This window comes from Exophiala bonariae (genome assembly GCF_035927105.1).
Source record: "Exophiala bonariae strain CCFEE 5792 chromosome Unknown scaffold_8, whole genome shotgun sequence".
NCBI lineage: Eukaryota > Fungi > Ascomycota > Eurotiomycetes > Chaetothyriales > Herpotrichiellaceae > Exophiala > Exophiala bonariae.
This window is the reverse complement of record NW_027042483.1, coordinates 294,768-319,018: the sequence shown is the minus strand read 5'-3', so window position 1 is coordinate 319,018 and position 24,251 is coordinate 294,768. Positions and strand designations below refer to the sequence as shown.

Genomic DNA, 24,251 nt, shown 5'->3' with positions numbered 1-24,251 from the left:
AAAGCGGGGCCATCTCGGCCGAAATACTTGTGCATTGAATCCTTTTGGGAAACGCCTCGAAGCAGCGTATTTGCAAGGCCACCAATCCCTCTACACTACATGGCCGCAGGTCAAAGAGACAGGAGACTCTATATAAAGCGGGCTATATCAACGACAAGCGCATTGCTTAACCACTTCACTCGTGTTCAAAAAAGACACAATGCCTTCCTCTTCTCCCGTTGTTCTCGTGACTGGCGCCACTGGAACTCAAGGTGGTGGTGTTGTGCGAGAGCTCCTCAAGCGTGCCAAATCGACCACTCCGCCTACCTCCTTGACCATCCATGCCTACGTCCGTGACCCAACATCTGCGGCGTCGAAGGCTCTTGTCGACTTGGACTCTACAGCAGTCAAACTATTTCAAGGGGATTTCGATGACTTGGATGCCCTCACCAAGGCGGCCAACGGGGCGACAGCAACATTCATTAATGTGACTCCTATATTTACGGATCTCGAGGCAGAGTCACGACATGGCCACAAAATCTTGCAAGCCTCACTCGCCGCTGGTGTCAAGCACGTCATTTACTCTGCGGTCAACCGAGCCGACAAGCGCGAGTCGCTGAAGAACATACAGCCAGGGAGCTGGATCGACACCTACTACAAGAGCAAAGGAGGGATCATCGCCTCCCTCAAAGCCCCACCCTTTCCAACGCCGCCGGACTATACCTACACCTTGATCCTCCCAGCAACATTTCTATCCAATTACCATCCACCCCATCAAGCCATGATGTACCCCAACCTAAGCGCAGAAAACCCGACAATCACCACTGCCATCAACCCAAACCAAGTCTCCTCCCATCTGGATCCCGACGACATCGGCCGCTTCGCGGCGCACGCCATTCTCGCAGCACCCGCCGAGTTCGCCGAGAAATGGGCCAACAAAACCATTCCCCTCGCGAGCATCGACCTGACGCTTCAAGAAGTCATCGACGCCTTGACACGATCCGTCTCGAACCGCAAGACCGTCACCATCAATTGGCTATCACCAGAGGAGGCGCAGGAAAAGGCCGCCACCGACCCGTTCATCGCAAGCCACATCTTCTTGAACGAGAATCCGAATATCGTCGATCTGGAGCAAGTCAGGAGCTATGGGATCCCTCTGGGCGGTGTGGATGAGTATTTCACGAAGAATCGCGAGAAGGTCGAGAAGGGTCTGGGCTTGTCGTAAAATAGTAGCACGGATGGAGATCATTCATGCTCAGTGATGCAATACACCTACATGAACACCTACTCACCATCTAGATCAAATATTAGTACGTCGTGATCTCACTTTGTTCACATACGCTCGTCGCCTCTCAGCGTTGCGCGATGAAGACAAGTCTGCCTGGAACATTGTTTATGTCTGACAGCCTGTAGACGAAGCGGGGGTTCAGTGTATCTGGATAATGCTCAAATTGGCTGAATAAAACCTCGCCACTTCGATGTGATGCAATATGATTACATAGCATGGCTCCACGGTTGAAACGTAGAACAGATGATATGTTACTGCTTGGCAGACCGACCGTCTTCAGAGGGCAAGTATGTCACTTTTGCCTACTTCATGGATTCAACGACAGCGAAAGTCGCGTTTCCGTGCTCTCATACCATACCATACCATTCCAGCTTGCATTCACCAGACGCGATGTTTCTCATTTCGGGTCTCGAATCAGACAGGCCGGTGGCTATATGCGCTTCGGAATTCATTTGGAACCCTATCCAAAGCGCTTGTCCTGGTCTCGCCCGACATTCTTTGACCACACCCTTCGGAACCCATTTGAACGCATGGACACCATCTCGTCGTACTTTTCCTCGTCTTGCACTGCTTGCTGAGTTAACCGGTGAATGTCGGCAGTGACTTTGAACGCGCCATCTCTCCTTGCGGTCACTAGTTCGTCCTTTGCCGTGCTGGGTGGTTTCTCTGAACCCTGCCTCGCTGGGTTACTGTGAACCTTCGCGGGTGACTGCCAGTAGGCTCTGTCGTCTTCTAAGACCTTGGCGACCATGTTGACCATGGTACTGCGCAGGTTGCTTTCGAAAGGTGGAGAGAGATCTGCGAGATCTCGATTTCCCCCCTCAACATTTCCAGATACCTGTAGACTACTGGGTGATGGTATGTTGAGCTGCGAAAAAGCTTGCTGGCAAAACCCTTGGAGGATGTCCCTAAACCCTATGAGGATCTGATTGGCATGAGATTCGATTTCATGATCCACAGTGTCTTCAATGCTGAGGTTGATGTTCATTCTTCCATCCAGTACGATATGCCCCCTGGGATCAAGTGCTGTAGCAGGGTGGAAGAGAATTGCCAGCATTGGCGATAGCATACTGACGTGCTCCAGATTAGTCAACAGTCGCGAATCCGAACCTGCTCCAGTTATTCTTTTCCCCCGGTATGAAAGCATCTTTCTTTGTGATCGAAGGTATGATACTTCGGTGGGTTGGCTAGGAGCACTACCGAATTTGATGCCCGTGGCAGGCAAATCCGGGTTATCGTCGAAGAGCCTAGCTGTGCGGTAGACAGTACTATGAGGGTCAATTTTGTTATGGTAAGAGGACGCATCTTTCCATTCTTGTTGTGTCCCATCAACAGACGTGTCCCATATAGCTATATTCGGATGAGTGGTATTGAGACATATACCTAGGATGAGCGCCTTGTTCTTCTTGTTGAAATTCAGACTATCCGGAATCCAACCCAAGCCATCGATGTTCTCGCCTTTTCCGTGGTTGATCCCAACACCAAGTCTCCTCAGGGTCATAAGTATTCGTTGGCTCCTTTCCTTGATTGTGAGGAATGTTGAGTGTTCGACATCTCCTGTGTCCTCAGCTCTTCGCCGTTTACGATGGTTATGATGCCTCAAACCTTCGGCATATCGATGAAACCATTCTATCTGGCTGACAGGATCACTGTCACTATGCTTTCGCTGTTGTTTGGGATCTCGATTGCGAATAAGACCTGTATGATCGAGTAGAGTATTAGATGGATTAAGGCATGCCAGGATTATCATCGGCTCTAGGCAGCCAAAGAGTGCGCCTAACAATAGAGATTTCGTTACAGAGGGATGGAGTGAAAAGTGGCTCATCGCAAGCCCGAGATTTGTAATCCTGTTGTCCTGGGTATATGCGTCGAGCGTTCGTAATTTGCGAAATGCACTCTCAGCGACCTTAGATCTTGGTGGCTGTGGCATCTCCTGGAATATTTGAATCGGGTCATAGGATATTGCTGCAGCGGACAACATCAAACTTTCTTGTACAAGATCACTCTGATCGATTCCTGGAATGTTGTGCTCAGGAAATACCTTTTCGCGCTGTGAAGTGTAGAGTGCATAATAGTGACCCCCTTTAGCAAAGCCTGCAAGAGCTGCCCTCGCTTGTGCATCAGCTTGGCTAATCCAGGTGATACTGCGCCCTGATATTGGACCTTTATACTCATAGCTCGTGTCCAGATCCGTACAGCTCATGCGCTCTTTTAAACTACTGCCATTCGTGGAGTTTGTCTCAATTTGTCCGCTGTCCACGACGTGGGTCACGTTCTGTAGCATGACTGAAGGTGCTATGTTGCTCGTAACCAAGACGACTCGAACACAGCCTGCTTCCATTGGCACGATATCCGACTCTTGCAGTTGTTCATAGGACAGAACAGCAAGGCGGCTCGACTTTTCAACATTGACAGGTGCTGGCCACATTTTGTGAAGTAATTTTGTCATTTTCGAGATGTCTTTTTTGGTGGGCAGAAAAACCAGGATATCTCCCGGGGTTTTGTTCGCGATTAGATGAGAGACTGTCAATGCTGCTAGTCCGACTACTCCCTCACCTGCCGAACGCCTGAACGCTGGGAAGTTGAACCGTGGATATTTTTCTTCGCTAGCCTGGAGTTTTGTGAAGGCTAATTCTCCTTGGATGAAGTTCTGGGTGTTTTCTTGGTATTCTTCATCCAACACGAGCGGCATGCACTCAGATGGTACATCGGAGTGCTCTGATAGAATATCAGAGAGGTAGTGTCGTTGTACTTCAAAGGCGGGTCCACCTAACTTCAGCTCCGTCACAGTCAACGCAGAGTCGCTTCCGCTATGGTCTCCTAGATACTTGACAAGGCTGGACGCCTCGTGCGCTGCCGACATAAGGATGAGTTTAGGGTACTGATTGCCAGCGGCTTTCCTCTCGCGAATCCCTCTACGGAGGAGTGTGAGGGCCAACTCGGTGTCTCCTTGACTTTCATGAACATCATCAATGATGACATGGGAGAATGCTGAAAGAAAACGATCCGGATCCTCTAAGAAACGTCTCAAAAGAATTGCAGATGTACAGTAGGTGATACTTCCGTTGGCTTTCGGCAGGTCGCTTTCTTCATAAAGATCATACCCAACGGACCCAACCTGCTTCCCACTCCGGTCAGAGATAACTTTAGAAGCTACCAAGTGAACCAAGGAAGGCGTTGGTTGGGAGCATATGATCTTGATCTTCGTTGCAGTTTCATTCAGCAGTGGGCTATCGAGTATAAGTTGGGGAATTTGAGTTGACTTGCCAGACCCGGTGGGGCTCAGAGCAATAGTAGCGTCACAGCAAAGAAGAGCACTCATTATACATTCCGTGTCTTGTTCGTCGAGTTGAAGAGTTCGGGTGCAGTCCTTATTCAACCTGGTCAAGTTAAGCCTGGGGAGCTCAAAGAATGTTTTCTCTCCTTGTGGAAGATGGGGCTCGTCAATAGTCCTCACTTCTCCCCTGTTTTGGTCCGGGGAAATTGCGATGCAACGGGTTCTCAGTCCGGCTGATTGTGCATTGTTGAGTGCTTGGATCGAGAGATAAACATTCGAGGCTGGAATACCCATTGTTATAGGTTTTGGAGACAGCCTTTCGTTTTCTTCGAGGATTTTTGAGGTAGCTTCATGTGCCCAACGACGGACTGGCGCATACGGAGGGTCTATGCCGAGTTTTGCCTTCTCAAGGTCTTCATCTTTCGACATACGGTTGCCCTTAAACCCATCATCCCGCACAGATCTGTGCTGGAAGGTGTTGGGTGGGTGGGTGAGCAGCGACCAGGCGGTGCCTTTCCATCGTCGATTCGTTATGTAATGTCGAACCTGCACATATCGCTGGGTTTCAGCTGCTTTGATGACATCGCCACCTCTCAAGATGTAAGTGCAGGCGGTCCGGGCTCGACCACTGTATGGCTTCCTTAGCCTGCAACGGCGCGGTGGAAACTATGGAGATGGTTAGCCTATTGGAAGCAGGTTCGTATGAGTAACGCACCCGGGTCGACCATAATTGCATCGTACATCCTCAAAATATTGAGGAGATCAGGAGCTATATCGAAAGTGGCATGCTCTGCTCCAATGTTGGTGCTTTACATACGAGAGGTTGGCGACCCAGAGATATTTTACGGTGGAGCATTAAATCATTATGTGCAATTCCACATGGTAAAACTTGCAAGTCAAGAGCCTACATAGGTACAAAAGACAGGCTCCAAGGTGCAATTCATAAAGCTGTTCGACTACCTCTATGAAGTAGGTGATTTTGGGTACTATGAGATCCATGAATTACCATGCCCACATCAACTTGTGGGCCAAAACTCTCTCACCTAGACGCTCATAGAGAAACGCGTTGATCCAACTGTCGTTCGTCCTTGACATCCTTCCAAAAACCGCTCCACCCTTCCAGACGACGACCTGGGGATCCAATTCCCTCGGAGGCCGTCCCACCAGAATGTCCTTGCTGTAGCCTGGGAGTATACCTCGCAGAGAGTCCTCGAGATGCTGCGCTAGGCCCGGAATGATGCTAGTCCCGCCCGTCAGCATAATGCCACTCAAATAGTCCCCAGTCTTGGAGGCCGAGCCTCGTGCTGCATGGGTGATCGACGTGACAACCGCATTAGGGAGCGGGTAGATCGGAAGAACATCGTCACGTCGCTCGATTGAGATGGGCTCTTCTTCTTCTTCTTCGATCCTGGGCTTTTCATTGCCGGGTGGGCCACGGTCCATCATTACATCCTCAGGTTGCGGCGTTCCGTCAATTTGACGAGCAGGAGAACTGGCGGCAGAGGGTTGCGGCGTGGAGTCCATCTCTTTGATATTGGCGAAAGAAGGTCGGCGTGAATCATTGAAGGACTCTTCCTTCGTGCCGTTAGTGACAACACCGTTGGTAACTCCGTTTGTCTTGATGGTCGGTTTGGTGGTCGAAGTAAGGACTTCTTCAGGAGCGATGGCAGTGAGAATCTCAGCCTGAGCTGTTGAGCTTGGATCGTTGGGCTTGTTATCATAAATATCATATGACTTCTCAACGAGCTTCCTACGCGCATCGAGCTTGCCACTGTTGTTCAGTATATGCGGTTTGAACAGACCCATGGGCGCCAGGATGACTTCATCGTAAATTTTGAAGGTGTACTTCCGTGTCTCCTGATCTGGAGCTCGTAAATGAAAATCATAGAGTTGAACAGAGACGTCAGCTTCCGTCATGGTACAGAATTTCTGCTTCAACTCCTCAGCCAGCTGGAAATCATATCTCCGATTCAAGTTAATCTCGGCATACGGGAAATGATTGTAGATGATCATCTTCACAAATGCTTCCGTAATGTCAGCACCGCCGTATTTGATGTTCACCCGTGAATTGTCGATAACCATTCCGTCCTCCACACAAGATATTGACGTCTTCTGTGCACCAATATCAACGACACAGGAGACGGTGAAGCCTGCACCAAAGGACGCAGCTAAGCTTTCCTGAATGAAGCACACTCGGGCGAACCCAAATTCCGTGATGGCCATGTCGAGAAGGCTCGTCACATACGTCCGTTCATAGTAGTCCGGAATGACGATGACACAGCTGTATTGACCCCATTCCTCTCGTGTCTTGATGTTGAGCTCCAGCTGCAGGTTGATGGCGTCTTCAATGATGATTCTGATATCTTCGTACACAAACCGTTTCGATGCATAGTCCTGTTCGTTAATCCAACCATTTTTGATGGGCCAAAACAGCTTGTACCTGGGTTCTGATAATTCAGGGATTCTGAGAGCAGCTTTTCCGGTAATGCATGGTCGTTTATGCGATGTCTCGGTCCATTCGATCCGCATTGTATCGTTGAAGTCGGTGATGGTTTCATATGTATTTCTTCGGTTGTAGCTTGTTACCATATCTCGCGACTGTGGTAAGACTTTCCGTTTATTCATCCTCATTCTGACTTTGAGATCGTTAGACATTCCAGCAAACTTCTTTGCAAATTCGTCACCAAAGCGCTTTTCAGGTTCATGAGGGGGGAGGCCGTTGTTCAATTTGGCTCTCTTTGGTGCAGGTTCTCCATTGTCGAGCTCACTTTCCGACATTTCTGCGCGACGCGCGACAACCATAGGGACGGTCTTGGGCAACGCATCATTTGCCAGGCCAACTCTGAGGTTCTGAGATCCAATGTGGATAACAATGGTTTTGGCGCCGCTGGACGCTTCATCTTCGTTCTCCTCGTCACCTTCTTCCATCTCGATGTCACCATCTGGACCAACTGTCCTTCCTTGTGCTAATGCTCTGTCTCTGTCTTTGGCTTGTTTTATCATTTTATTTCGAGCCTCCTCCTGCTGTGATCGGACTGCCAGGATCTGTTCATCGCGCTTGAGGTAATCTATAATCATCTGGGTCAGTCAAGGACGGCTCAGCGAAGATTGTCGCATAACACACCTGTGTAGTAGTTCTTCTGATTGATGGGTATGATGGTGGGCCATGAAGTCAGATCCATGTTGTTATCTGTTCTCTCTAGGCCTTCCTCCCGTAGGAGTGCCTTTCCACTCTTTTTGCCGACCATTCTGATCGGTTTTCAGGTTTGTGGATAGATTTATCGTTGAAGGGGAGAGCGAGAGTCGAGGTCAGTTGCAGGCTTGATGTTTATATAATGTCATCACAAAGGTGAAAGAAATATCAGTCCATTGAAGGTGATGAGCCACCAGTGGAATGTTCAGTTAGGGTGCGACTGTTGTGCATTTACAAACTGCGGTGGCCCTTACTGTGCTGCGCAACTCTGTGGCGCGTGAAGTTCCACCAGAATTTCTCCGCATCAAATCCGAGGGCAAGGCTTGTCACGCCCACCACAGTCGTGGGCTGACAATTATTCACCCTGCACGCACTGATCATGGCATTGTTCAGCTCCTTCCAACGAGGCAAGGACAAAATATCGTACCTAGGTACCTAGGTACCGTTCTCGCTAACTATGAGTGACAAACCAATTCAACACCAATGAAGGGCGTATTAATCACTTTTCTTTAAGCTGGCGTTTCCATCTCTGGAGCAGACGATACGCTTGAGCCAATCCCATGCAATTGAGCCACTGATCTGGCCGGCATTTTACACCATTCTGCCCAGTATAAATAGTTCAAGGCTGCTCATTTATAATGAATATGTCTCTAATGGGTTTTGTTGTGGACCTTAAGTCAAACAAAAACTCATGCTCGTCTAAAACTCTGCCTGGTCATAGCAAGTTTGAATTGCATCACCCTAATCATAGATGGCAGACTTTGAATTGACCAGTAAAACCTGCTTTTGCACGGGAAAATGGGAGTACACAATCAGCTACACAGTCCAAGGAAATCCCGATGGTCCTCCTTTGATATTCATCCACGGCACACCCTGGTCCTCACGAGTTTGGGTCCCCTTTGCGCGAACGTTCGCATCTTCTTTCAAAATTTATCTTTTCGATAATCCTGGCTTCGGTCAATCGCCCGGTGGTGTTGCAATATCTTCAGTAGACCGCAAGGACCTTGATGCATCACTGGCAGGCCAAGCCGAAGCATTTGCCCTTTTGTTGAAGCGATGGAAGCTCTCCGAGCATCCCCATGTCATTGCTCACGACAGTGGTGGATTGATAGCCCTCCGGGCAAGCCTGAACCATGGTGCGGAGTACGCCAGTTTGTGTTTGGTGGATGTCGTTGCTGTCAGCCCCTTTGGTTCAACATTTTTCAAGCTTGTTGCTGCGAACCACGATGTATTCAACGCCATTCCACAAAAGTTGATGAATGGCTTGACTCGGGCGTATATTCAAGGGGCGGCTTTCAAACCGCTTCCCTCAGGGGTAGAGGATATGCTACTTCTCCCATGGACTTCATGTGGAGTGCAGGGAAAAGCTGGGTTTTTAAGGCAGATGAGACAAGCTGATCAGCGACATGCTGCAGATGTAGAGCCAAGATATGGTGAAATTGGCAAGAAGATGCCTGTGAAGATAATATGGGGCAAGGAAGATGCCTGGATTCCTGTGGATCGAGCCAAAAGGTTAGCGCACAAGATTGGTACCGACCAAATGGTTATTCTTGAGGACGCTGGCCATCTGATACATTATGACCAACCAGCGCGATTGGCCCATGAGCTGGATTTGTGGCTTTCGAAGGTGACTGCAAGTCCTTAGGAGACCGAGGTCATTCATTTCGTGTAGTATTGGCATTCAATTTCAGCTTCAAACACAGGCAAGGAACTCGTAAACATTGAGGGGGCTGATACGCATGAGGGTGATGAGTCAAGACCTCAGTATACTGAGACATACTTGATAGGAACCGCTCTTGATAAAGTGCCAATAATTCCGGGGTATATCATGAATATCGTTATGATTCTGACTGTACAGTTTGCCTATCCACGGTCAATATCTTGCCTTACGTTCTTACTGTGAAGACTTACGAGAGCCAGTCCATACCCTCATTGATGCCTTTTCCATCAATGACAGAGCACGCAACAATACTCCAATTTCTATCCCTCAGTTCACCTAATTTCAACGCCTCCGAGATCTCTCCAGCGCCTTGTGCACCAGGCTACACAACGTCAGCAGTGAACAACCGAGCATTTCACCATCCTTACTTGATCCTGCTTGTTGGCGAATACCAATAGTGCAGCATCTTTGAGCTCATCTTCGTTCAACATTGATCTCAATTCATCTGCTGCGATTTCTAATCGCTCAATATCGGTCGAGTCAATAACAAAAATGACGGCCGCCGTGTTTGCATAATAAGATCGCCAGTATGGCCTTATCGACGTTTGGCCACCAAGATCCCAGACGTCGAAATTTAGATTGCCGTATTGTACCGACCTAAATTTGTTAGTGCTGGGTCCAAAACTGGTAGCTCTTTTGGTAGTGACGTACTCGACATTAAAACCAATTGTTGGTATTGTGGTCACCACTTCTCCGATCTACAATCTCGTCAACATCAGAATCGTCAGGCAACCTTCTTGATACATACCTTCAGACGGTAAAGAAGGGTCGTTTTGCCGGCATTATCCTGATGGCGAAAGTCAGCTTGAGTGGATTGAAGAGAACTAGTGTGCAGACCAATCCCAGGATCAAAATCCTTATATCTTTCTTGCCCCAAACAAGGCCGGAGAATAATTTTGATATTGACCCACCCATCTTTCGTCCGATGGGATGTGTCAGTGATCAGGGAGGTTGTGAGACTTTAGAAGAGTCGGTCACGCGTATTCATGCCTCCCGATGTCAGAGCGCCAACCGAAATTAGAGAGTACAGCGGGAAGAAGTTTGGGATCGAGTCCGAGTTTCTTTGTGGTTCCAGCTCAAGATGTTTCGAGTTATGCTGAGACCAAAGAAACGTGTTAAATTGTGGTGAACAACGTGATGTCGCCTATGGAACGACGCATTCAAGTTCTTCCGAATCCGTGTCAGAATTGTACGGTCGAGCATGGTGGTTGGGTACGGTCGACAAGAGAGACTCACTGGAAGTGCAATGTGCACGTGAGTTTAAGTTTGCTCTGGATTGTGCCAAGGCTTTCACCGCTGGTACTTCCGATTCATGGAAGCTCCAGCTCAATCTTCTAGAAACCAAGGTTGCGCACTTAAAAGTGGATTTGTAGCTTGACACTGAGAGTGTGACTCGAGCAGTCGAAAGGATTCCTCGATCCAAATAATAATGAAGCTTTGCATGATAATGCGCTTTCTGCGCTCCCAGCAATTCATCCTTGCTTTTTGATCATCTTCTGACGTGGCTGCAGTGGACTTTATTTCGACCCACAGGGTCCAATGCAGGGAGAACCAGCCTTGTCAGGGACAAGACCCTTGCTTCGCAATTACCAAAGCTGCGTCACAGTATCCGTATACTAACTTATTCTGAAGTTGTCGTATCCTCATCTGGGTGGCTCAACAGTATCCGTATTCTTATCATGGACATCTTGCGTAGAGTGGGAGATCGATCAGATTCAACTTCACCCGATCGCGAGGTTGGCCGGCCCCCAAACGGCAGATAAGCTAGCTAGTACCTGGCCCCTTGCCGAAACAGCAAACCAATTTCTACCTTCACATCCGAACTCCGATACTTGTTGCCAACTTGCCATTGGAAACCTCTATTGAAGAGGATGGGATTGCAAAGAAACTTCCATGGAAGCCCTAATCTCAAGTCTTAAGCTTCTATGGATTACTCCACGAGACACCCCGTGTCGGAGACTGCATAACTACTTGTGCAACTGTATTCTTCTCTTCTCGGATTTTCAACTAAATCCCAAATCTCCGACTTCCCTTAGATCCACTGGCAGTGACGAAAGTTCCGAAGAACAAAAATTCCTGCTCCTAGGCATTCACTAGCGAGTGATGTACATGATAGGCGAACCTCGCTACCGAGTCATTCGTGGCCCAGTCTTCGTTGCCGCCTCGAAATCTTACCAGTTTCATCCTCGAAAGTGGAACTGGTTCCGAGACGCAACGAGAACGTTACCAAGGCAGGTCCAAAGCATAATCGAATGCTTCAAGGGTGTGCCTTGGAGAGTTTTGCGCGCTTACTCTGGTGACTGGTATACGATCGTTCATTCTAGACCCAGTCTCTGTTTCTTGGTTCGCTTAGCTGATGGAAAATCCTAGCCTCTATTCTTCATTGGCTAGGTTAAAGATATTCTGATGTGGCATCAGATAATCGAAAAATGATGCCCAATCTCCCAGCCTGAGGTTTCGCTTCAAACAAGATTTCGACTCGCGAGGTAGGTGGATGCTCGACGGGCTGGATTCCATTTGGTGTTTGCGAAGGACCAGCCTCTTGTGCGGTCTGACGGCGGTGTCCTTTTCGCTTAAAGGGCTCGCATTCCTCCGGATCATTCTTGCGAAGGAGATCAAGGCGATCAATTGCACAATACAGGCATCTATATATCTTATACAGAAAAATACTGTGCGAAGAAGACTCTGCACGAGTATCAAACTTTGCAACTTTCCAGCACAAACACCCCCTATGTCTGCAGAGTCCATAAGCGAATTGCCTCTTCACTATGGTGAAGTGCACAAAGATGGAAGTCGAACTGAACGCCCATCAGAAGATCAACCTGGCGAGCGTCCAACACAAGGTGAACCATCATCCTTGGTACGAAGGGCTTCTCAGCCTACCACAGTGAACCGTCCAGCGCTGGGGATACCTGACCAGGATATTCCGACCAGGCCCTCTAGGGACGAAGCTCGTACCACTGCTGGCCTCAGTCAGGGCCGGCCTATCATTCAGCACTATGGTGGCAGCCTCGATGCCGGAAGGCCTCCGTATGGCCGCAATGAGTATAGACGCAGTCTCCGTCCACGCAGGAGATATGATGATTACGAGCGCTACAGCGACTATGAAGAGGAATACGAAGAACCATATCGGCCCCGGCGTATCCAACAACGTGCCTACTTTCCTGGAGGGGAAGAGCATGCACCTCGCCGTCGACCATCGCGTGCATCTCGCCAAGGGACTGCGTATTCCCATGACCCTCGAAGAATGAGCCTGGACGAGTACGACGAAGAGCCATATCCGCCTAAGAGGTATCCGTCGGAGAAAAAGCCCGTCGCTACGCACAATACATACGCAGAACAAACAAGAGACGAATGGGATGTAGATGAAGAAGAGCAAGGCATCAATCCAAGAAATGGATCTCCCGGTCGCCATTTGAGATTCCAGGATCTTACACGTGAGGAAAAGAAAGAGATCATGCGACTTCCCTGGACTCAATGGATGGACAGCAATGTCAAAAATCGTGAGTTGTTATACTCCCCACGTTGTTATACTCCCACCGTCGTTATATTCCCACCGTCGTTATATTCCCACCGTCGTTATACTCCCACGTCGTCAAGAACTATCACACTGACGTGCATTAGACTTCATTGCTTCCCTCGGTGAATTCGTTGGGACCCTTCTCTTTCTTTTTTTCGCATTTGCGGGGACTCAGGTTGCGAATATCCCATCTGGAAATTCCGCAGACAATTCAACGTCTGGAGGCGCAACAGGCTTCTCTGCCATCGTTCTCCTCTACATTGCTATCGTCTTCGGCTTCTCGCTTATGGTTAACGTCTGGGTCTTCTTTCGTATATCGGGTGGTCTCTTCAACCCTGCTGTAGGTTGGCCCTGCTACCCTGAATTTTGTCAGTCACTGATCCTATCTGCGTACAAGGTTACTTTAGCAATGTGGATGACTTCAGCGATCCCGGCAGCTCGTGCCGTTTGCCTAGTGGCCGCACAAGTGGCCGGCAGTATTGCGGCATCTGCACTTGTACTTGTTCTATTTCCCACTCCTCTCAATGTTCGAACCACTCTTGCTGGTGGCACCTCGCTCGTTCAGGGTGTCTTTATCGAGGCTCTCCTCACCGCAGAGCTTGTCTTCACAATTCTCATGCTCGCGAAGGAGAAACACAAAGCTACTTTCATCGCACCAGTCGGCATTGGCTTGGCTCTCTTTATCGCTGAACTGGTTGGTGTCTTCTACACTGGAGGGAGTCTCAATCCTGCGCGAAGTTTGGGCCCATGCGTCGTCTCCCGCCGCTTCGACCGTGAGCATTGTACGTATCTTTCCTACCTCATATCCCCTGTCTCCCCATGAACATAAACCAACCGACCAGTATGTCCCAAAAGCTGACCACTCCTCTTGAAAATAGGGATTTACTGGGTAGGGCCTGGTATCGGATCATTAATGGCTGTCCTCTTCTACAAGTTCATTAAGATGCTGGAGTACGAAGTCGCTAATCCCGGACAAGACGCTGAAGATGCCCGGGAAGCAGCACTCGCCGCTCAAGAAAAGAGACCGACGGGAACGACTACTATTGGCGCTGCTATCTAATGACATTGGTATGATTGGACTGAGGTTATGATTGAAGGCCAATTGCCTGAGTTTGCGAGTTGTATAGTGCGTTTGATGCACTCCGAGTGCCCGTCATGTTTGTCGATTTTGGGATTGGTTATTGTGCCTTTGACAGCGTCTCGATGACTAATTATTATGTTACATTATGTACGAGCGACGAGCGAGCATTAATTCACTCCATGATAGACGAGAATAGATACTTATAATAGAGATGTGCATAAGGCTCCCCTCTGACCACAGGAGTGTTAGCCTCGTCATGGTAGGTAAAATATCGGGCGAAAGATCTTGTAATGACTGGAGTTATAGATGCTCGAGCATCGGCATTGTACATTAGGGTTCTGCATGTTCTAGATCTATCCTATCTATCGTAAATCCTCATTTCTACTCTAAAATTCTGATTAAAGACAGACTGATATTTTTGATATTGAATGCTGGTCAAAAATACCTAAATTACATGCTGTTGTGCTTAATGACATCGTTTAACACCGTAGTACCAATTGAATACTGGGCCACCTTCGCAAGGGCGGTTGCCTCTGACCAGAACAGCCTGCTTTCAATGTATCCGTTCTACACACATATACAAACCTCTTCCGTTTGCTTACCTCTGCTTGACTGCTCTCCATATCTAAACTTTTTCCATTCAATCTAACCCCTTGTCCATGTCTTGACCGCTCTGTACGCAATCGGCATCCTGGCGCGAATCAAGAACACAACCCTCCTCCTTCTCACCTCCACAACCCTCTTCACCATCATCTGCCTCATCATTCTGGCGCCCTTTCGTGCTCCCTCTCGGTTAGGCTCCATACTAAACCAGGTCCGACCCTTCAGACCCGTCACATCTGCTGCAACTCCCTGGAGACCTCTTAGTACCTCAGCCATGGGTTTCAAAAAGCCTCCGCAGGCACCACCAAGCTTCACAGCTACGCCTGACTCCGTTCTCGCAGACACCAAGAGTATGTTGGCTAGTTCGAAGAAGGTTACGGACGACATTGTGGTCAGCATTTCTTTGAAAGATGCCTCCTTCAAGAATGTACTTCTACCAATGGCCAACGACGAGAATCAGCAGACTCTCAAGGCCCATATTCTCGGCTTCTACCAATCAGTCTCCACTGATCAAGCTTTGCGAGATGCCTCGACCGAAGCAGAGAAGTTAATGGATGATTTCAGCATCGAAGCCGCTATGCGTGAAGATGTCTTCAAGTTGGTTGATGCAGCACTTAAATCTGGAGAAAACCTAGATCCTGAATCCCAGAGACTTTTGGAAAAGGAACACAAAGGATACGTGCGCAACGGATTGAATATCCCTGCTGGACCTAAACGAGATCGCTTCAAGGAGATCAAGAAACGACTTAGTCAATTGGGAATTGCCTTCTCAAAGAACTTGAACGAAGAAAATGGAGGACTCTGGTTTACCGCTCAGGAACTCGACGGTGTACCTACTGACGTTCTATCTCTACTCAAGAAAGAGGGGGACAAGTACTTCTTGACCTTCAAATATCCTGACCTTTTCCCGACTCTCAAATACGCCACCAACAGCGAGACTCGAAAGAAGGTTTTCATTGCGAATGAGAACAAGTCAAACCAAAACGTTCCGTTGTTTCGGGAAGCGATCTTGCTCCGAGATGAAGCTGCCCGTCTTCTGGGTTACCCTAATCATGCCGCGTTTCGAATCGAGGACAAAATGGCAAAAACGCCAAAGACCGTGGACGATTTCCTTAGTGATCTACGTGGAAAGCTGAGTCAGGGTGGGCTGGACGAGATCGCGACGTTGAAGGAGTTGAAGAAAGATGATGTCAAATCCCGTGGGGAAGAGTACGATGGCAAATACTACTTGTGGGACCACCGATTTTACGATAGGGTAATGGAGGAGAAAGATTACCAGCTTGATCAACAACTCATTGCCGAGTATTTCCCCCTCCAGAACTGTATCAAAGGCATGCTAGAGATTTTCGAGGAAATCTTTGGTCTACAATTTGTGGAGATTGTGGGAGGCGACCGCGATACTATCTCGGCCACAGGCAAAGGCAACGATATTGTTTGGCACGAGGAAGTGCAGGTCTTCAGTGTTTGGGATGATGAAGGAGAAGGCGGCGGATTTGTTGGCTACCTTTATCTTGATCTCTTCCCTCGTGTGGGAAAGTATGGTCATGCAGCAAATTTCAATCTCCAACCTGGTTTCATTCATGAGAATGGAACAAGAAGATATCCGGCTACAGCACTTGTCTGCAATTTTTCGAAACCCACGGCAAAGAAGCCCAGTTTATTGAAGCATGATGAGGTCACCACCCTGTTCCACGAATTGGGTCATGGTATCCACGATCTTGTCTCTCGGACTACCTACTCTCGTTTCCATGGCACCAACACGGTTCGGGATTTTGTTGAAGCCCCCAGCCAAATGCTTGAGAATTGGTGCTGGACACCTTCTCAATTGAAGTCTCTCAGCAAGCATTATTCTACCCTATCATCAGACTATTATGACTCATGGCGAGAACATGCTGGCTCGAATGTCACCAAACCAGAAGAGCATATTCCTGACGATCTTATCCAGAAGCTTATCAAGACCAAGAATCTCAATGGTGCACTGTTCAACTTACGACAACTTCACTTCGGTATTTTTGATATGACTATCCACGAACCAAAAGATCATGCCAGCTTGGAACAGTTGAACATTTCCGAGACTTACAATGCCCTGCGAAAGGATATTAGCAAGATTGATGGTCCAGAGGCCTTAGGAGAGGGGAATGGTTGGGGCAATGGACAAGCCACCTTTGGCCATCTCATGGGCGGCTACGATGCTGGTAAGAAGAAATCTTTCTAACCACCAGATAACCATTTTTACTCAGAGCTCTGACACTAACTTCTTGTCACAGGCTATTACGGCTACCTTAGCTCTCAGGTATATTCGACCGACATGTTCTACTCAGTCTTCAAGAAAGATCCGATGAATCGCACTGAAGGTCGCCGATACCGCCACACGGTTCTCGAGAAGGGTGGAAGCCAGGACGAAATGAAGACTCTCATTGACTTCCTCGGCAGAGAGCCCAAGACGGATGCATTCTACGAAGAATTGGGCATCACCAAATAAGCCACCATGTATTTCTACTCCACGTGGATAGCTATGATCTATGCTGCTCCAAGCCTTGAATCTATTCAACATCGCTGTTTCGCCTTACTTTCTATTCCAAGTGGTGTATTCTAGACGTCATTGGCAACCTATGTTCTGGTCTCTCTCAAGGAGCTCACATTTGGTGAACAATACCGAGCACACGTGCCGCTACTACTTAGAGGTGCTCAGGTTACGCTTGCAAACAGTATAGACATCTCATTCCTCTAGACTGAAGGAAAAAATGATATATCCGAAGAACCTCCAACTTCTAGTGTTACAAAGTGAATGTACAATTTTTTATGAGGGCAACACACCCTCACTGCAACGTCATGAGACTCTCAATCCCCTGAGATCCCTCGTCTGAAACAGCCTCCATGTCTCTGCAAATATAGCCACACAATGGTCTCCGATACAGCATACGATATGACACTAGCACCTCACAATCTCTAGGATATAGTCCATCGGTCCATAGAGTCAACTAATTGTACCTAGCCCGAGCAGGCGTCCGGCCTCCAATTTGAAGTTGACCATAGGAGTTGATGTATGGCACCTCATCGGCTCTCGCGAAAATGGGTCTGTTGGTGAAATCCTCCCTGTCCATGCCGCTGTTCTTCCCCACTTTCTCCAGCTCCTCACGTTTCTTCGTCTTCGGCTTCCCGTTCGCGGACGCGCAGTTTCTCGAAAAGACGTACGCGACGTAGAAGACCGGGCTCCCGGCGCCCTTTACGGGCCCGCTTCCTTTGAGGAATGTAGACATCTGAGCTGGCGTCGCGATGGTCGGTTTGGTCGCGTTGACGGGGAAGGCGGCCGCGTTGATGATGCGTACGAACCCTGCGTTCGTGCTGTTGGCGTTCCCTTGCATATACTGGTTGATCTTTGTGCGAAGATCGTCACACGTGTCGTAGATGGGCACGGGGAGCTTGTCTTCGTGGTCGAGCGTGATCCCAGACACGTCATATTTGTCGTCGGTTTTATCCTTCTCGGCCGCACTGACTTTCTTGGTCGTTGCCCCGTCCGAAGTCTTGGCTTTCTTCGCTCGTGGCATTTTCAAGCCGGCTATCTCGCGTTTCTTGAAGAAGAAACATGCACTGATGAACGTGTCGCTTTGCATCCCGTTGGAGGGTGCGCTCGCGTTCATGAACGCCCTGTACGACGCGGCGCTCACGCCGAGCTTGTTTTGGAACTCTTCAACCTTCATGTCACCATTGTTGATGAATGTTCGGATTTCCCGCAGATTTGATTCGCGTTCCATTCCTGGATTCGGTTTCAGCATTGTGGCCATGGCACTTGAAACAGTGGGGATTCATCAAGTCACAATTCGAATCAGAAAATAAAGGCATGGTGCACATTAGAGAGAGTGAACGCACGATTTCCATCTCTGGAATGTCAATGTCATCCAGATCAATTGGCCTGTCATTAGCATCCGCACTTTTGCGTTTGTTTCCTGCAGAAGTGGTGCTCGTCTGTATCAGGTGAGCACATCGACGAAGAAAGCAAGAGATGTCCACGCAGGGAGCATTAGGAAAGTACCTCAGTCTTTGCAGATCCTTTCACGTGGGTTTGGGATTTGGGTTGATTGAGAACCACGTTGATGTCCCTCTCTCCCCATGGTTCGAGTCTGGGCGTAGGGTAAGGCGTATTGATGGTCTTCGAAAGACCTTGGAGATTTCCGGTGATGGTTTCAAATAAGCCTTGACTGCTGATAGCAGTCAATGGTCGATAGTTTGGAATGGACGTGATTAAAGCTATCTAGAAATCAAATTGTGCTGTGGTAGTTCTTCATGGTGGAGTGGGAGAATGTGAGACGTGTTCTGTGATGTCCCGAGACGCGTCGCAACGCGAAGGAGGGACGCGGTCACGCGATATGACGTCAACTTCCTCTGGCAGAGAAATCGTATGGATTTGCATTTTCCATGAACTGAGCTCCAGATTCTATGATCGATCTTCCAAGTTTGACAAAGATTATGGATATTATGCGGATCACAAGGAATTAGAAAATTCGGAATCTCTGTCCCCTAATAGTGGTCATCATTTCGGTAGGATAAAAAGCGTGCGAGACTACATTGCTTGGGGTGAGGATGTGCTGCAAACATGCACTCGATGACATGGCATAGATATCGAGCTTCACAGACGGGTTAGAGTGACCTCCATCCGTCGTTGACTTTGAGACAGCAGTAGTTGTGAGTACAGACCTTCTCGGCGAATCTCCGCCTGGGACAGTATGCCGATCTTGGGATTCCTCCCGACAATCAAGTTGAGTTACATCTAGACACGCCTAGCATCAGCTGAGCATCGGCTGTGTGGCTATGCTTTCTGCTACATTGAAAGCATCTGAACGTTTGCTGCAGATGAGGCAAGATTACAGGCTGGGTGGGGAGGATACCAGCGAAGCTATTGGACTTCGTTATCAGGCAATACCTTTACGCAATGTGTTTTCTAATCATTCGAGATGACGTGCTGTCCTAGAGCTGAAGAGAACGCATTGTCTCGAGAACTCTTCGCATGGCGTGCTTATTTCGAAGTCCCTTTACAGGCAGGTGTGCGATATTGGAGAGTGGGACGCAATCGTCAGAACATGATGACTGTGAGAGAGAAGACCACAAGCGTAAAGCCCACTGCGAAGTCAACGCAGAGCAATTTCGACGTTATCAGTCAAGACTCTTCAGTGATTAGGGAAGCAAAGCAAATGGAGAAGGAAACTGTTAGGAAGACTCGAACTTGGAGGTTCGTCGCACAAGTAGTTTGGGTCTTTTACTCGTGAGAACTCGTCTTATCGTCACACGGAGCTCGCCATCAGGCTAAGTGAAATTGAAGTATGGACTGATAGCGTCACTCGAATCATCTTGCGACTTGAATGGATTGACAAGAACTGTGCCTCATACCTTCTGGTTTGCCTTTACCAACTCCAGCAGATCACGCAATCTGGTGGGGGAAGACGTGCGAGGTCGGCAACTGTCCAATCACAACTCCCAATCCCATCGAACAGTCATATCAGCTTCCTTATTCAGACGCTACCTCTGGATCACCTAGGCTTTCTCTCTTCTGCGGGGTTTGACAAGCCTATTGCGTATAATGTCGGAATTCGTGAAAATTTCCCAAGCCCTGGGCAAATAGGCTTACAGGATGATGGACGATGGTCTCATGTGCCGAAGATCCGTACTGCAGTTCAGAATATAAGAATGGAGTGCTCCTAACCAGACACTTCTGTATCAGTAGCAATATATTTTCAAATTAGAAACATAAACTGACAGTCCAAGATGGCAACTAGCGTTCAGAGCCCCGCTCCCACTCTTAAAGGTGCCGTTGGCCAATACAAGGAATTGGCCACGGAACGATACGAGAGAGCGAAAGAGTTGGATGCCGACACAAAGTTTGGAGCAGCCTCGTACCCTGAGTAAGGAGCCTTGATGGTCCAACTGGGTTGAGGGTGGTTTGCTGATCAAATCAGGTGGCTTCCCGTGTGGGATAACGAGAAGGGCGAGGTCTATCCTCCTCTCGAGCCGTTCGATCACGTCGAACACGGTAAAGACGCCGACCCGGCCCTACCAAACCTCCTGAAAGAGGGCACAGTCATCAACGACATCACCGCTTCAATCGGCGCCGAGGTCACAGGTGTACAGCTCTCGCAATTGGACAACAAGGGCAAAGACGAATTGGCTCTGCTAGTTGCACAGAAAAAGGTTGTTGCATTCAGAGATCAAGATTTCGCCAATCTCCCCATCGAAAAGGCCTTGGAATTTGGAAGATACTTCGGTAGACTTCATATCCACCCAACAAGGTATAGTTTTACCCTTTGATTAAGCGTCGACTGTATGGCTGACTTCTCATGACAAAGTGGCGCACCAAAGGGCGCGGCTGAGATACATCTCGTCCATCGAGCCGCCGAGGATAAATCAGCATTGGAATTCCTACAAAGCCGTACCAACTCGGTGGCATGGCATTCCGATGTGACATATGAACAACAACCGCCGGGCACCACTTTCCTCATCGCCCTCGATACGCCAAAAGCAGGAGGTGATACCCTCTTCGTCAACCAAGTCAAGGCATATGAACGACTATCACCAGCCTTCCAAGAACGCCTTGCAGGATTAACTGCTGTCCACTCGGGTTACGAACAGGCGACCGCTGCTCGCAACAGAGGGGGCACTGTCCGCAGAAACCCAGTATCGTAAGTTTTGATTAGGGCACATCCACCAACGTCAAAAGAAAATGACTGACTCATTTCCTCAGCTCCATCCATCCCTTGGTTCGGACCCACCCTGCAACTGGTGAGAAGGCCTTGTATATCAACCCACAATTCACCCGATACATCGTCGGCTTCAAGCAGGAGGAAAGCGACTATCTTTTGAAGTTTCTTTATGACCATATTGCTCTCTCTGCTGATATTCAAGCACGCGTGAAGTGGCAGCCGGGGACAGTGGTTGTTTGGGACAACCGCGTGACGGCACATACGGCTCTGGTTGACTGGGACGATGGACAGCGACGCCATATTGCTCGTATCACGCCTCAGGCCGAACGACCATATGAGACTTGATTGAAATCCAAGAATATCTGGGTTCGGTGCTCCTCGCTCGGCAAATATTCAACAAGTGACGCAGAGCTCCTATCGCTGCATTAGCGGCCGTTAAAACACCTTTTTGTAGAAAATGAACAAGTTAAAGATATCATAGATCTGACGGACCGAATTCATATTCTCCCAATCATCACGACCTATACCTTGATCTATGATACCTCGATGATTTTGGTTCTCAATCCACGCCTGACTCCGGACTATGCTCGTGACTATGGGTTTGGGAAGGTAGAGCAGGAACACTGGTGACACAATCAATGGCCCTCCTATCTAGTCACCCTCAAGTCTCGCAACGACCGTGCTCATTTCCTCATCACCGTAAATTCGGAATCCATCCTTTTGGGTAACGCTTGCCAATTGAACGTTCTTTGCATCCAGTTTCTCCTCCATGACCTGTTTGAGTGTCTTTAAAACCAGTGTTTCCGCCTCCTCTAACGTTAGGGATTTGTGGAATTCTGATTGTAGCTCTGCTTGGGCACCTTCGCTACCTGAGCCAATTGCCTTCGCATCGTACCGGTAGAATGTACCTGAGGGTTCGGCGTGGTATCTGTAGTGTGTGTGAGCCACTCTCACTCCCTCGAACTCGTGTTCAGGATGGTGTGTACTCACAATTGTGGGCCATTATCCTCATCCCAACCAGCAATCAGCAGTGCGACACCAAACGGTCTGCTCATTATCGACTCTTCACCTTGAGCACCCTCACCGAATCTCAATGCCAGATCACAGATTGCCTGCGTGCAACTTTCCACACCGAGTTTCTCGTTAAAGTTGAATGCGTGATTCTGTGACTCCACTCGTGCGTGTTCAATCATACTCCGTGCGTCCGCCTGTAAACCTGACATGGCACATCCGATATGTCGGTCGATCTCGACGATCTTCTCAATACTGGAGGACACAAGTAGAGGGGAGGTAACACGTTTCTCGACTCCGAGGAGAACACCGTGTGATGTGGCGACCTGCTTTATGTGAGTTCGTGGATTCGGGGCAGAAAAGGGCATTCATCAACGGGAATTGGACATACACCAATGGCTGTCGATCCGAGTTTGATGGCTTCTAGTGAATATTCGACTTGGAAGAGACGTCCTTCGGGAGAGAAGGTGCTGTAGACGATTAGTGTGGCTCTTCCACCTCTGCAATTCAAACACGTACTTGATTCCTCGATCTGTGAACATCGCCCGTTAGTATGGGGAAGTGAAGACATGGAACTGGGGTAACATTACCATATTCTGAGCGGGCAATAAACATCGTGGCGATAGGTGCAAGGACAGCGCAGCGAGGGACAAGACGTGGGGAGTAGCTTTGATTCCTACCAAGGGGTTCTGGGAGAAATCAACGAATGTCGGCGTGAGGGAGATTTATTATTTGGTACTTGACGTGTCGGCGATGCAATACTAGGCAAGCTTGAGATGCGCAATCCATTTGACGCAGATGTACATATATCTCACCGTAGCAAACTGCCAAGGGATTACGGTAGGCTACTGAACCCATTTTTGGTCCAGGTTAGGGAGGCTGGTTCTGGCTGAGGATTTGAACGCTGCAAACCTGACGTTTAAATCAGGTGGTTTTAAAACAAATTGAATTCAATCCTAGCATTGAGACTGGTCATTCTAGGACTCTTAAGAGCATTATATGGACGGGCCCAGGAGACTTCTAGATCTGCGCGAGTAAGGAAAAGTGTGAGGCTCCCTGCAGACTAGATTCGGGGAAGGCATGGGGAGAGTCCTCACAGCGAGACGCGGTCAGGTGATCCACGAATTCTGAGAAGTACTTGGTGATATGGCTGACGCCTCTAATTGACTAAGGTGAGCTTGGAAATCTTTGTTCGGAGGCTCAAAGAAGGTCAAGATCTGGAAAGCTGGCCCAACATGGGTCAAAACGAGCATCCATCACATTCCTGTCGAGATCCGGTCGAGCTAGAGGTCTCCCATCATTCCTGACAGGAGCTGTGACAAGAATCACGCCATCTTGTTCCATCTGTATCTGGCACTCCCGCACAAGCTTTTGCAAAGCATGCTTGATCTGTTCATGTTTCGACATGCCTTCTTGCTCCGGTAGGACCGATGTAAAAACAATGTTGAGATATATGAGATCCTTCAAGTTGGCTTTTGCACGGGACAATCGCCGTGTCATGGGCTCGAGAGTTTCCTTCACGGAAGTGATCAAGCTTTCTCGTGTGAAAACCGAGACTCGTGGACCGGCTTCTGATGCGGCATTGCCTGGGGTCCGGGCCACAGGGCTTTCTGAGGGCATTTGACGCAGTGTTCCAATTCTCTTAATCTCCAGGCACAGCCCGAGTAATGCCTGTCCCAACTCGTGTCTGTATACGTTATGAAAGAAGTCCCAATAGCCTTCAGGCCGAGGTACGTTTAGTTCGGAAAATTGTGGGTCGAAAAGATCTTGGTAGTTAGTGAGCATAAGGTAGCTCTGAAGAAAGCCCGCCCTTGCTTCTTCTGGGATATCTTCAGCGTTGAATGCAGACGTGAAGCAGGAGTACAAGTACATCAAAGGTCTTCGAAT

General features: G+C 48.7%; 9 protein-coding genes across 9 annotated transcripts; 5 read left to right on the top strand and 4 right to left on the bottom strand.

Annotated features, from left to right (window-relative positions):
• Positions 1–199: 199 nt before the first annotated feature.
• On the top strand, positions 200–1,204 carry LTR84_012554 (uncharacterized protein; the record flags this gene model as incomplete). The annotated part of the gene is made up of 1 exon (XM_064856073.1): positions 200–1,204. The coding sequence occupies one exon, from the start codon at positions 200–202 to the stop codon at positions 1,202–1,204; it is 1,005 nt and encodes a 334-aa protein (XP_064707973.1).
• Positions 1,205–1,727: 523 nt separating this feature from the next.
• On the bottom strand, positions 1,728–5,280 carry LTR84_012553 (uncharacterized protein; the record flags this gene model as incomplete). The annotated part of the gene is made up of 2 exons (XM_064856072.1): positions 1,728–5,210; positions 5,260–5,280. The coding sequence occupies 2 exons, from the start codon at positions 5,278–5,280 to the stop codon at positions 1,728–1,730; spliced, it is 3,504 nt and encodes a 1,167-aa protein (XP_064707972.1).
• A 266-nt stretch (positions 5,281–5,546) lies between these two features.
• Positions 5,547–7,792, bottom strand: LTR84_012552 (uncharacterized protein; the record flags this gene model as incomplete). The annotated part of the gene is made up of 2 exons (XM_064856071.1): positions 5,547–7,612; positions 7,669–7,792. The coding sequence occupies 2 exons, from the start codon at positions 7,790–7,792 to the stop codon at positions 5,547–5,549; spliced, it is 2,190 nt and encodes a 729-aa protein (XP_064707971.1).
• A 696-nt stretch (positions 7,793–8,488) lies between these two features.
• LTR84_012551 (uncharacterized protein) lies at positions 8,489–9,382 on the top strand (the record flags this gene model as incomplete). Its single annotated transcript, XM_064856070.1, has 1 exon — positions 8,489–9,382. One exon carries the CDS (start codon positions 8,489–8,491, stop codon positions 9,380–9,382), a length of 894 nt encoding a protein of 297 aa, XP_064707970.1.
• A 262-nt stretch (positions 9,383–9,644) lies between these two features.
• Positions 9,645–10,372, bottom strand: ARL1 (Arf GTPase arl1; the record flags this gene model as incomplete). The annotated part of the gene is made up of 5 exons (XM_064856069.1): positions 9,645–9,779; positions 9,826–10,054; positions 10,109–10,155; positions 10,206–10,244; positions 10,295–10,372. 5 exons carry the CDS (start codon positions 10,370–10,372, stop codon positions 9,645–9,647), a joined length of 528 nt encoding a protein of 175 aa, XP_064707969.1.
• A 1,816-nt stretch (positions 10,373–12,188) lies between these two features.
• LTR84_012549 (uncharacterized protein) lies at positions 12,189–14,037 on the top strand (the record flags this gene model as incomplete). The annotated part of the gene is made up of 3 exons (XM_064856068.1): positions 12,189–12,960; positions 13,082–13,759; positions 13,856–14,037. 3 exons carry the CDS (start codon positions 12,189–12,191, stop codon positions 14,035–14,037), a joined length of 1,632 nt encoding a protein of 543 aa, XP_064707968.1.
• An 898-nt stretch (positions 14,038–14,935) lies between these two features.
• On the top strand, positions 14,936–17,143 carry LTR84_012548 (uncharacterized protein; the record flags this gene model as incomplete). The annotated part of the gene is made up of 2 exons (XM_064856067.1): positions 14,936–16,856; positions 16,929–17,143. The coding sequence occupies 2 exons, from the start codon at positions 14,936–14,938 to the stop codon at positions 17,141–17,143; spliced, it is 2,136 nt and encodes a 711-aa protein (XP_064707967.1).
• Positions 17,144–17,642: 499 nt separating this feature from the next.
• LTR84_012547 (uncharacterized protein) lies at positions 17,643–18,446 on the bottom strand (the record flags this gene model as incomplete). Its single annotated transcript, XM_064856066.1, has 1 exon — positions 17,643–18,446. One exon carries the CDS (start codon positions 18,444–18,446, stop codon positions 17,643–17,645), a length of 804 nt encoding a protein of 267 aa, XP_064707966.1.
• Positions 18,447–20,421: 1,975 nt separating this feature from the next.
• Positions 20,422–21,698, top strand: LTR84_012546 (uncharacterized protein; the record flags this gene model as incomplete). Its single annotated transcript, XM_064856065.1, has 4 exons — positions 20,422–20,558; positions 20,613–20,942; positions 21,000–21,332; positions 21,395–21,698. 4 exons carry the CDS (start codon positions 20,422–20,424, stop codon positions 21,696–21,698), a joined length of 1,104 nt encoding a protein of 367 aa, XP_064707965.1.
• Positions 21,699–24,251: the final 2,553 nt, after the last annotated feature.